General features: G+C 37.2%; 1 protein-coding gene across 1 annotated transcript in view; it reads right to left on the reverse strand.

Annotated features, from left to right (window-relative positions):
* Positions 1–2,391: 2,391 nt before the first annotated feature.
* ADAMTS5 (ADAM metallopeptidase with thrombospondin type 1 motif 5) overlaps positions 2,392–13,794 on the reverse strand; it is a 45,613-nt gene continuing 34,210 nt past the window's right edge. The window contains exons 5-8 of the mRNA XM_060150799.1: positions 13,241–13,424; positions 12,692–12,867; positions 10,579–10,754; positions 2,392–5,103 (exon numbers count right to left, since the gene is read on the reverse strand). Coding sequence (XP_060006782.1) covers positions 4,536–5,103; positions 10,579–10,754; positions 12,692–12,867; positions 13,241–13,424 — 1,104 coding nt within the window. The 3' untranslated portion in view covers positions 2,392–4,535. The remainder of the gene's footprint in view (positions 5,104–10,578; positions 10,755–12,691; positions 12,868–13,240; positions 13,425–13,794) is intronic.

The following is a 13,794-nucleotide window of genomic DNA, read 5'->3' on the forward strand; positions in this document are numbered from 1 at the left end:
TAAAAATTATGATATAATGGCACCGGAAAAATATTTGCCAGGTTGAAAGCTTTTCTGATCTAAACACTAAGTATATTCTCATTTTCTGGCTCACTAATGCATGGGTTGGTGTTTCAATATGTTCTCATACATTAATTGAATAGAACACAAAATTATGTGGTATAGACTGATGTGTTTCATGTGTTATAACTTGAGCAGTCATTTCTGTAGTTCATGATAACAGGGAGCTATTAGAAAGATTGTATTTTTCAGTGGGCTATTGAGCTAAGTTGATCTACCTGTTTGACAACCTAAAACTACATGTTGTTGACAAATGAGAAAAATAATAGAGAAAACATGTAAATTCCTTTTCTGTGTGTCTATATGATAGATCACCTTGACCCTGTACTTGGTTCTATTATAACTTTGGATGGCCATTTCTGTCTTCAAGGTCATTCATTTACTTTGTACCTTTGAAATGTTAAAAAAAAGTAAGGTGTTTTTATGGCTTCAAGTTTAACTACTAATAGATTACTAATAGTCACCAATCATACCAATGAGATTTCATACTCAGCCATAAACTATTAGCAAAATCCAGCCATTATTAATTTGAATCTTATTTCACAAACAGTGAACTCTAAGTTATAGCACAAGTCCTGAACTTCTTTGACTCTGGCTGTTGTCCTCACCTAAACCATTACAATGACCTTGTCCAATGAGGAAGGAGTAAAGGGGAGAAACATCAGAACCAGAGATTGATCTAGTCAATTGTGTATCCAAAGGTGCTTTGCCTTATTGCTATGACCAGACTGTGAAATCATAGTCAGGAGCAAGCTGGTGTGCTCAGAGGTGTCCTTGCTTGTCTCAAGTCCTATTATCCCTCCAAGAGATTAATTTGTAGTAGTAAAAAGTCATATTGTATCAATGGAGATCCCAACCTTGGTGAAACAGTTATGACTACAAACATTTGAATCATTTAAATCCACTTTGTTTACTCTCATCTATAGAATCTTAAAGATACTAGAGACTGAATGATACCAATTTTAAGGAGGGTTTCTAGAGCAGCAAAAGACATTATTTGGTTTTATTATCATTGATATCACTTGGAGGCTGTGATGTATCAACAGCTCCTTGTCCAAAGTTCATCAGTGAAGCTCATGGACCTGATTTTGAATTGTGTCTTAGCTTCTATGGGAAGCTTCCAGGCTACCTATGTATCCTAGTTTAAAACTTAGACCTTAGTTGCTTGAATAAATGCTTTTCTTATCTGAAGCTTGGAAAAATTAGTATTAAATGGAATCCAAAAGACCTATTAAAATAACTACAAGTGATGAACACTACTAGCCATGGAAGATTAAATTTAAAACTTACTTAGAAAGAAAAGGGATAGTATCAGAATAAGAATACATGAGGAATATATACATATATACCTGTTTCACACAGAAAGCTTTCTGTAAAAAAAAAATACAAAAGCAACCAGTGCCGTATATTATGTAAACTCACAAAGTGTACTTTATACACAAACATGAAGCATAAATTAAAAAGTAGGACAACAGCAAAACATCTTAAATATAGAAGAATTTGCACATATTTTTGTTAAATAAGAATAAATAATTTTATCACACAAATTCACATACCAGTTGCAAAAACAATAAATTACTTTTTTTTTCAGTGCTGCAACTTTTTTTGTTTGTGATTAATCCCTTCATTCTTAATGTGCTAAAACTGTTTCCACAGGAAGGCAGAGGAAGTTGAATTTGCTGAATAAATTAAAACAATGTCCTTAAAGCTCTAAACAATAAGGGAGGGCTTCGTTTGACTTTTTTCTGTTCCCAAAGAAATAAATGCTATTTTCTTCTGGGCTCCCTTAGTATTTAATGAAACAACCTGGAGTATTTAGTTTTGTGAGTGAGATTAGATTCTTACCAACCTGAGCATTTTTAGAGAAGTTTTTTTTTTTTTTTCTTTTTAGGAAGTAGCCCCTAGCATCCTGAATCCTACGCTCTATTCAAGATGTAACTATGGAAAGGTAAAAGGCATAACCCAATGTGAAACTGAACTGAATTATCTTCATTATAGAGGATTTTCCCTTTGCTCATCATTCTCTATGTCTACCAAACACTCCATTTCTCTGAATTTCAGTTTCCAGTCTATAAATTTTCTCAGGAGTTTAGACATACATTCCTTAGTCAGTCTGTTGATACCCATACCAAACCAAACCAAACCAAACAAAAAACCCTAAAGGAAACTCCTTAAAAGCATGGAATAGTGGTTTATTTGTTCTAAGCTCTCTAGGGTTGCTCCCATGAGAAGTGTAAAACTTTAATATTTGGGGAAAAAATGAATCATTGGTAAATCATATTTAAAAATCTATGAATACAGTATGGAGAAGCAGAGTAGGACAAAATCATGTTTGCTCTTCAATTATTTTTTAATGTTGCTGTCAATATAACCACAAAAGATAAAAAAAAAATTGTCATAGTTTAAGTACTTGATTCAAGTTATTCTGAATACTGGAAAAAGTAAAGTTGGTCCTTCTCTTAATTCTCTCTGCATGGTCAATGGTCGGTGCGATTTTTATTTTTAATTTTTTTTTCTGACTGATATGAATAGCTTTGCTCCCTGTCCCTGATATCTGGTACCTTTATCAAATGGAGGTTACCAGTCTTGTATAGGCCTCCTTTTTCTAACTGGTAATTTATTAAGAAAAAAGGACCACATCTAAAGCAAAGTCAGTCTATGAAAATCCAAAGGATGATTAACAGTTTTGATTTCTTAATGATTTCTTATGAAAATACTTAAAACAGTGAGACATCCATTCCCCTGGTCTATTGAAATGAATGTGCTATATAGCAAGATCAATTACATAATCCTCTTATATTAAAAATATCTTATAATAAAAATAAACTCTCATGAGCATAAGGAAACTCAAACAATAGTTCCCTAATATCCTTATATGCAAATCTTTACAAATAGGCACATTTGGTATGATTATTATAAAATTTTATAAAAACAAGTAGCTTTGTGATATTTCACAATGAAAAAGAAAAACCAAATGAAATGAAATATCTTAGGTTTTCTGAGCTATGGGGTAGAGGGATGCAGTTTACTGTCTATGAGATTTTTATGCAGATGACTGTAAAAGTTTTCCATGTCTAACTATTCTAACTCACAACCTAGCTAGACAGGCTATGGAAATAAGAGCAGACTTTGCAAAGACCATCACATTTCATCACTCAAACACTTACTGGTACAACCAAATGCTTTCTAATTGGGAAAAATCTTAAGTACAGTATAAGTATACTTGGATTAAGAAAAAAAGACTATGCAAGGAATTATTGCCTATGGTGTGGAAACAGTATTATTAATATTAACCATTTTTTTTCACTAGCCACATTAATGATAACCACTTCTAGATATGGCTAACTACCAAGTCAACAAGAAGTACAAAACATTGTAGGTCCTACAGAACCCTTGAACAAAACAAACAAGCAAAAACAAAATGCATTTTAAAGGCTCGCTAGTAAGAGGTATACCAGTGTTGAAGGTGATAGAAAACTCTTTGCTGTGTGTTCTGAATGTATATTACACATTGTGAGATATCAGATGGGAACCATAGAAAGAGAAAGCAGTTGTGAAAATATAACTTGAAAATATGGTGAAGCATGTATTTGTTTTCTTTTTAAATTCTAACAGGAGGAAACTAATTTTCAGACTTGATAACATACACACACACACAAACATTTCTTCTACCTCCTAATTATGCATTAGTTTGGCTGGCTGCCTGAAAAAATACAGGCAGTCAAAGGCTTAAATAAATGGACCCCTGTATGTATTTAAATGACTAGATATATTGAGCTTCTTTTTTCTTTTCAGAATTTCTCAGAAGATTCTTGCTGTCAAAACGGTTTTTGACGAAAATTTTATCTCCTGTAGTCTAAACATATACTAAATCTTTCTTAAAACAGCAGCAAGTTCTTAATTTCCAGTAAAACATCCACAGCTCTTTCTAGAAACTGGAAGGAGTGGAAACAGCTGCAGACCTACTTTGGTCAAACACTTTTTTATAGAAATATATATATATATATATATGTATATATATATATATATTTTAATAGAACCAAGTGATATAAAGTGACATACCAAGGAAGAATGTATTTACAAACAGTAAAAATAAGCTGCTGTGTAAATAATATGCACGAAAATGATTACGATGCCTTTGTAGACATTCTGTAAGAGGTAGGTGACAAGGGGGAGACTGCTCTGCCATCTTCAAATGTCCCCTGATCCTACATTCATCAGTGTTTTTGTATTCTTGTAGGCCCAGGGGATGTCCAATAACTCCCAAGTTTTTCTATATTCCAAGGTCACCACTGTCCCATGAAGCAGTGCACATCTTTATTTGGTCGCTGAGAGCAGATTCTACCCATAATCGGACTCCTGTTGACAATGACCCTGAAGTGTGACTTTCCGTGCTTTCGGTTGACCTCGTGTTCACCACGACTGTGTCAGTGATGAATCATCCAGTTGTCTCTGCAGAAGATCATAACCACAGGCTAACATTTCTTTAGCAAACATTGCTTAAATGCAGAAGGCCTCTGAGAGAGAAGACATCCCTTTGCTAACTTCCGGTTTCCATCCTGGCACTGCACCGTCCTGGTGTGCCAGCCCGTGTCACAGGTTCTAGAACAGGCGAGCCAAGGGCCCGTCACCCACTGCAGCTGTGGAGTAGGCGATCCCACTTTATTGCTGCTGTCGCCAGTGACAGAGTTTACTTTTGGAGTGGACTTCTTGGGAACAAAAAAACTGTAACGGACATCTAAGGCTTTAGTTGGGTCTGTTGCAAGAATCTGTACGATTAGAATTTCCTTCGTGGCTGAGTAGCCCATCCCATGTAAGAAGTCATCCCTGTGGCTCCAACCACTATAGTTCATGACTGTTCCATTGATGTCAATGATGGTTTCCGAAGTGGAGATCATGTACTTCCCATTGATAAGGTACTCACCGTTTTTCTTCTTCAGGGCTAAGTAGGCAGTGAATCTAGTCTGGTCTTTGGCTTTGAACTGTCGGACTTTTATGTGAGTCGCGCCTTCCGGGATCCTCACAACGTCAGTGTAACCCTTGCTGGAAGCAGGAATGTCCACAGGGGAGAGAGAAAAAAAGAAAGGGGAGGAAAGAAAAGTAAGTAAATGCTTAACAAATGGATAAACAAATAGAAATTCTCTAAAAGTCTCACCTTAACTTAATATAAAGTTTTAATGTATTAAAAAGCTTCATTTTAAATTGCCCTCAAAAATTAATTTTCTTAGAACAAAATAAAATTGCAGTCAGACTACCACATTGTATACATTTGTATTATGATGTTCAAAATTAGGATGATGTTAGCAACCTGCCTTGGTTTTAAAAATTATACTACCTTTAGTTAAAGATTTACACAAAAATCACACATCCTTATCAAATCTTATCATCTTTACAAAGTTACTTTAGATTTTTTGTGGCACAAAATGCCCGTAAACACAAACCAGCAAAAATCTACCCTCAATTAATCTCATAGAAGTCTTTCAATGAACGTTCCTCAAGCTTGTTTGCATATTAAGATCATGTGAGGATCTTTTAAAAATTCCAAAGCCTACAAATTTAAATCCCCAGACGCCAGAACAGTTAAATCCCCATCTTTCAGGATGGGTCATAGGCAGCAGTACTTTTAGAGTTCCCCACACTGTTCCAAGGTGCAGACTAGCTGGGAAACCACGGATTTAATTATTTGTTGGGCTATAGACAGGTTAGAGGCTCTGACTCCATTTCTACTAAAACTCTGGATTTCCTGGGGCAAGACAGAAAATAGAACATAAAATTCTTTAACTGCGTAACCGTAGCTTACCAGAATCATCAAAGGACAAAAGAATCCTTAATGCCTTAGCAAATTTCCCTGAAAGCTTAGGGTCTGCAAAGTGTTATGGTCAATTGAGCGATGCTTTATGGTGAGTGACATATGAGATAGATCTCTAATGACCCATCATCTGCTCAGGAAAATGGGCAAAGGCATAAATATCTCTGGTACCCATAAGGTTGCAGAAAACACAAGGACAGAAAGGTTAATTAAGCACCAGGGGACTAGACCAGTGGGGAGGAGTCATCTTTTGCCCAAATCTTTGCCTAAGTAATTTCACATTAAGGTCCTCATATGTTTTACTTTCCTAGTTATTTAAATGGAAACAAATACTTTACTTGTGCAGTTTGACGGATGTGTGTGAAATTTAATTATTCACTTCTAAATTCTTACTAAAGTTTAGAGGATACGGGATAACGGATTCATATATGTAAAATCCAAATGTGTTACCCACTCAAACATTTCCTCTGAATTGGAGAGGAGGCTTATCCCCAGGGAAGGCCCCTTTCTATTGGGCATCTGACCTACCATGATGGCCAGACAGGTGTCAGAGCTTCCTACTGTGTTGAAGAGAGAAGATGCAATGCTGATGATGTTGCTTATCTATTCAATTTGATTCATTAGCTTTCTTTTTTTTTTGGTCGCACCACTTAGCTTGCAGGATCTTAGTTTGCCGACCAGGGATTGAACAGGGGCCCTCAGCAGTGAAAGCCTGGAGTCCTAACCACTGGACTGCCAGGGAATTCCCTCATTTGATTCATTATCTTAATTTTTCTAATACATTTGGACTAGATTCTGTCACAGGATTTTTTTTTTTTGAAGTATCTAATATTAAGAGATGAGATGTTTCTACAATGGCTTCAAACAAAGCCAGGAGAAAACATTCCATCTTACCTAAAAAGTCTATAACGTGGAGATGTATTAAAGTATTTGCACAAGTGCACAAGTTCACTCCAGAGCTAAGTGAGGCCTCTCGACTCACACTTTGTGCTCCTTTTACCACGTCCCCATTGCATGAATCCCTTCCCTCCAACAACTGTACTTCATAACAGTTAAAATAAGTTCTGGTGGCGTTCAGAGTTTAAATGATACCAAACAGAGTGTCAAGAAAGTGAAGAATATAGGGTAAGGGAATTAGACGGGAGAGCCTTTTTTTTAATCCTGTTCTTAGAGTCTGACTCATGTTCACGAGAATCGCTGGGAGCTCTCAGCACTGCGCAGGCCTCAAACTGAGCTTCCAGAGCCACTGGGAAGTATGAGGATTCATGCCCTGATTTCTTTTCTTTTCTTTTTTTTAAACATCTTTATTGGAGTAAAATTGCTTTACAATGTTCTGTTATTTTCTGCTGTATAACAAAGTGAATAGGCTATACATATTCATATATCCCCATATCTCCTCCCTCTTGCATCTCCCTCCCACCCTCCCTATCCCACCCCTCTAGGTGGTCACAAAGCACCGAGCTTCTCTCCCTGTGCTATGCGGCTGCTTCCCACTAGCTATCTATTTTACATTTGGTAGTGTGTATATGTCCACTCTCTAAACTTCGTCCCAGCTTACCCTTCCCCCTCCTCAGGTCCTCAAGTCCATTCTTTACGTCTGCATCTGTGTCTTCATTCCTGTTTTGCCCCTAGGTTCATCAGAACCATTTTTTTTTTCTTATATTCCACATATATGTGTTAGCATAAGGTATTTGTTTTTCTCTTTCTGACTTACTTCACTCTGTATGACAGATTCTAGGTCCATCCACCTCACTACAAATAACTCAAGTTATTGTTTCTTTTTATGGCTGAGTAATATATTTTTGTACATACGAGTCACATCTTCTTTATCCATTCATGTGTTGATGGACACTTAGGTTGCTTCCATGTCCTGGCTATTGTAAATAGTCATGCTCTGATTTCTTGATGTTTTAGTAAAATAGGTTTCCCTTTGTACTCTTTATTCATTTTCTTTGCACCCTTCTTGGTATTATTTACACTTTAGACATTAACCAGCTTCCTTGGCTACCATGAATGAATGCAGATGTTTTCATATAACTATGAAGTATGAAGTGTGGCTGGTAAGGCAGGGGAATCTTCTTTTCTTCAGGGCTATCTCCCCAGTACAAGAACAGTACCTGCCATGAAGGAATACATGCATTCTTACATACTAAGCATGCTGCCATGGAAGGGACATTCTAGTGCGGTGGGGCTTAGACCCCCCAAAAAAATATGTGACAATATCTGTTGCTTAAGAGCTGTGAAGAAACAGAGTAAGAAGATAGAGGAACGACGAGGATGGGGGAGAGATGCTCCTATTCACTTATGGAAGCCACCACCTTTTTGGGGGGCGGGTAGTGGTGACATTTAACAGACATCTAAAGGAATTCTAGAGGAAGCACTGCTTATTAAGTGTTAAAAATTGTTCCAGGCAGAGGAAATAGTGCACATGCTGCCACTTGCCATGTTTGAGGAGTGTTGGGAAGTCCAGTATGTTAGCGCAGAGCAAGGGAAGTGGCCAGTGTAGAAGGGACTCAGAGCAGGGCAGGGACCAAATGTTTTAGTGTCTCACAGGTTATGAAGAGATCTCGGACACTGACTCTAAGTGAGAAGGTAGCCATTGGAGGGCTGAGCCCAGGAATGCCACCATCTGACTTAGGTGATAAAGTGATGGCTCTCTCTGCTTTGTGAAAAAGAGTCTGTGAGGTGCCGGGGGCCAGGAGACCCGTGGGAAGACTGCTGGATTTGTCCAGGCAAGAGACAATGACTACCAGATGGCAGTGCTTCTGCTTGTGCGGTAAGGGGAAACCAGATTCTGGACATATGTTGGAAGTAGGACTGAGAGGATGTGCAGATGGATGGATGTGGGGTGTGAGAGAAAATGAGGTGTGAAAGATGACGCCAAAGTTTTGGTACTAGGCAGTAGAAGGACTGAGTTGCCCTTTACTGACACGAAGAAAATTGAGGGAGGAGTGAATTAAAATTAGGATCATATTTGTGAAGAGGTTTGAACTTAGTGTAGTAGTTTAATATGCATTATCTCATTTGGTCCTCACAGCAACATTCATTTGCAAAATAATTACTATTATTTCCATTCTACTCTCAAGGATGCTAATTGTAAAGAAGTTGAGTGACTCTTCAAAGATCACATAGCTAGTGAATTACTGAGCCAGAGCGTGATTGCAAATATTCCAGCTCCAAGATCAATGTTCTCTTTTATTGATCACACTAGGCCAAGATAATTTATATAGGATACTCAAACAGGTCATTTGTACCACATACTATAATCTTGGTCAAATCAATTTGCAAGCAGTTATGTGGGATCCTGCTTGTTGCTATCATGAATGTCTTCCTTCCTCTTTTCAGGTGACATCAAATATGCGGATATTTGTTGTAAATAAAAAAGCTTAATGCTAAATTTAGCATTATAAAAAGAGGTTTATAAGTTGATGTAGGAAGGATACACAGCATACAGTACATAAGGTAAGGTATTATTTTTTAAAAAAATAATTTTATTTCTCATTTGGCTCCTGAATTTTTACCCTTCTTTCTTTTTTGGTTTCTTTTTTTCTTTTTTTACAAATGGCCTGTGCATCCTATTTTTATGACCTAAGCTATAGCCTCTACTTTGGCATTTATCAGCCAAGTAAAACTGGGTAAGTCTTAAACTTTCAGAGTCCCAATTCCCTCATTTGTAAAGCAAAACGTTAGACTGGATCATTTCTAAGGAGCCTTGAACCTTTGAAATATATTAAAACGCAGGATATAATTGGACTTGCAGGGGTTTTGACCTAGATGGCCCAACACAATTAGATGAATAATTATTATATCACTAGCAAATAGGATTAGTAATGCATATTTTAATACAGAATAAATTCTCCAGCCATACTTTTTTTTTATCAAAGGTCATTTCTAGTTTTTTACATTACCATGGCATGCGATTGTTTTAAGAAATTCTTATTGTTGACTTGGTTTGTATATTCCTCTCCAGTTAAAGACAACACAGCACATATATCAGGAATACAGGTGAACCTGACCAAGACCACTCAGCATAAGAGTGGTCTGGTGAAGAGGAAAAACAATCCTGCATTCCAGCAGACTCTTTAGTTGACTCAGCCATCCTAGCTGATAGTATAATATTTCACGCCAGAAAGTGGTAAAGCAAGAGTGTAATCAGGACCATAAGAGGAAGCAGAAAACTGACATTATTCTTTACAGAGTAGATATAAACCAGGATAGCTGTCTCAAAAACAGGCTTGCCATCTACACTACTGCAGATAACTTACATTTTGCATTGAGAAATGTTTTCTCAATAAAACTACAGCCTAATGAGAATGTATTTGTAAAAAAACAAAACAAAACAGTAGTTACGTTGGAAACCAGCCATCTCTTCCTAAATGGTGTTTCAGAAATAACAGATCTGCAAGATATGGCTAAAGTGGAATGTCACAGACTTTTTCTTTGCCTTTTTCACACTCTGTAAAACCTGGACCCACGGCTACTGCAGTTAATCTGCTCGCAGAGGTGCCATGGGTTTCCAGTCGGCATGCAGAGCTCATTTCATGTCCTCTCCTTCCCTTCACTTCTCATATTCATAATGTGTAACTAGGTCCTGGCTAGATGTCCTCCCACAGATAGCTTATGATGTAACACGAGTTCTTCTTTATCAATTTTGCAAGAGTCTAAAGCTTCGTTCAGATCAGATAAGGGCAATCGTTCTCTCACGTTACCTTTTTTTATTGAAGGTTCCAATCACCTTTGTGCAGCTGGAGTTGTCTCCTCCACACACTCCGCACTTGTCATACTGCAGCTTCGAGCCAATGATGCCGTCACAGCCCGTCCTCACGCACTTTCCCCGGACGCAGACGGAATTGCTGTATGGCCTGCATTCCGTTCCATCAGTCACCTGAATAATGAGAAACACGTTAGCAGTGGGAAATACTTGGGCCTGCGTAGGTGGGTTCTTTGATAAAATTGCAAGTTCTAATTTGGGAGTTTTAAGTTTGATTGGAATGGCTAGTACTTTGGAAACTAAACAACCAATCAAAAAAAAAAAAAACCCATAGTTTCCAGGAGTATCCAACTGAAAAATTCTTGACATATTGGCAGAAAGAAGAACTGGGATAGATTGGGGTTATGCCCTTTCTCTCTTCTTTATCTCTTGAGCTTAATTCCGAATGTGTTAGGAGACCCGAGGTCCTAGTCTCCATTTCTGTGTGGGTAACACGTTCCCATGGTATAGTCTTGCCTTTTTATTGCTAAAAACAATCTTTCACTTAGTGTGGGACTGTCTGTCACTTGTGTGGAGAGCAGAATACGAGCAGGCTCACGAATGCAGACATCCTTTTTGTTTACACAATTGTTTTTTGTTAATTTTATAGTTGATTTACAATGTTGTGCTAGTTTCTGCTGTGCAGTTAAGTGAATCAGTTATACATATGCATTATATCCACTCTTTTTTAGATTCTTTTCCTATATAGGTCATTACAGAATATTGATATAGTTCCCTGTGCTATACTGTAAATTCTTGTTAGTTATCTGTTTTATATATAGTAGTGTGTATGTGTCAATCCCAATCCCGATTTATCCCTTCCTCCCTCCCCTCTTGGTAGTTTGTTTTCTATATCTGTGACTCTATTTCTGTCTTGTGCATAATTGTTATTACTATAACAAAATTGAAAATCTACACTGGACAGTCACAACCTTGTAACGGTTGGAAAGCATTCCCTATTGTGTTGAACTGTGAGACACTGAAGTAGAGACAATTTTGTGTAAAAAAGAAGTCTGGGAAGGTCAGAGAAAAGTACTTACTGGAAGAGACTGAATATTTTTGAAAAAAAAGAATTAGCATATATTTAATAAGCTAGTTACAAAATACTATGTATATGGACTCAGTGGTTTGTGCATATAAGTATGTATAAGTAACATATATAGTCATATGTGTAAACATACATATTTTGTATTTGTGTATATACAAAACTCTTTCATATAAGTGTGTGTATATGAGGGTGCATATGTGTATAAAGTGAGGTAGGGTATTCTTCAACAGGTTAACAGCTCTCTAAATGATTATATTTCCAGGTAATATTTTTGCTTTTATCTCTCTATAATATTTTTAAATGAAAATGTATTATTTTTCAATAAAAAGATAAAACATTTTAAATGTTACATAACTTGGACATTAACTTATTTTTCAATAATATGTCATAAATATCTGAAGACCAGTTACAGAGATGGTTTTAAATATAGCACCTATTTGCAAATTAGATAAACTGTTTTAAACTGCCGCATAATGTTGCTTGTGAGAAATGAAACTTCAATAAGTTAGAAAATGCTCTTCTGTGGAAAACAAGGGATAATTTCACATGCATATATTATAAATGTGTATAACTAAAAGGACATTGATTCATTTTAAAGGTGCAAGACATTTTAAAGTCTAGGTCAGGGATGATGATCTTGAATCTATCTTCATGAATCACCAAAGAAATTCTTCAGTAAAAGATGACAGAAAAATAGAAAACTTTCTTGTTTTATAGTCCCCTTTACAAATGTACCTAGGGAATACTATTTTGAAGTTAAGTTTGCAATTCACCTTCTTGACAGAGAGTTACACTTTTTCAAAAATAGCTTTTAAAACATTTACTTGTTCTGTTTACAAAATCCTTTTGATTTATTGTAGCAAGTTTGAAAATATAGAAATTACAGAGGTGAAAATGAAACCTTCCAAAACCTAGCCACCCCCCCAAATAATGACTGTTTACATTTGGTATGTGCAGGCTCCATTCTACCAAATAATTTCCACCATGGACGCCTACTGTTTCTGGACCGTCTGCATGCAGTTACCTTTGGAGAAAACACTACGTAGTAGCCAGTGCCCTTAGCTCTGCAGGTCAGTTTGCACACATCTCCTGGCAGGATGCCTGCATATTTGGGAACCCATTCCACAAATGTTTTGACTCCTTTTGCATCAGACTGATATCCATTTTTGGCCTCACACTGCTCATGACGAAAAGATTTACCTAAAAATCAAGCATGTCACATTATTACTCTCTCTGTTCTGAAACTTAGATATATTCTTGTTCATTTAAATACATTTAAGGAGATGATAGATGATATATTTTTTTTCCAGAGTCTCTCTACACCAGTGTTGAAGGATTTTTATCTTCAACACAGAGTTGAAAACAGCAATTATTTTCTTCCTACTCCCTGAACACTCAGTTGTTTATAATAATAGTTTAAAAATCACTCATGTATTTGTTATTGATTTGCATACTGGTGGAACTGTGCAGTACAAGATTAATAGGCTATTTCTCCAGCCTCCGCTATTTAATACTGCTAGAATACAAATTACACCCAACACATGATGGTTGCTGACACTTGGGAGCAGCGTACCATTGGCTGGGCAGGGTAAGACACTGCAGGAGCGGTAGATGGCCCTCTTCCCTGTGCAGTAACGGCCATTGTTTCTGGGCGCGGGGTTATTGCAGTGGCGATAGGCAAACTGTACTCCTCCCCCACATGAGCGAGAACACTGGCCCCAGGAACCCCAGGATCCCCAGCTGCCATGGCTCGATGTCTAAAACAGAAAATAGAAGATATTTTAACTGAGAAGGGAGGAAAACATTCAAAATGTACATTTGGAAATCACATGCATTCAATGACTCAGTGGAATGTACATTTGGAAATCACTTGAATTCAGTCGCTTGGTGGACACTTCATCACAGTTAAATTTTCACTGAATTTAACATGGTCACAGGTATTGAACACTCTGGAATTACAATGTGATTCCAAATCTTGGCAATCCACGTTTTCTGTCCCCCACCCCCCAGCACTAGAGGGTCTGAACACTTCACCCTAAGTACTGAGCACACTGCAAGGGTTGCTCGTGGCTTCTTTGGACCTTCTGATACCGCACATTTCTGTTAATAACCACCGAACCACGGTTC

This window comes from Lagenorhynchus albirostris, chromosome 5, assembly GCF_949774975.1.
Source record: "Lagenorhynchus albirostris chromosome 5, mLagAlb1.1, whole genome shotgun sequence".
NCBI lineage: Eukaryota > Metazoa > Chordata > Mammalia > Artiodactyla > Delphinidae > Lagenorhynchus > Lagenorhynchus albirostris.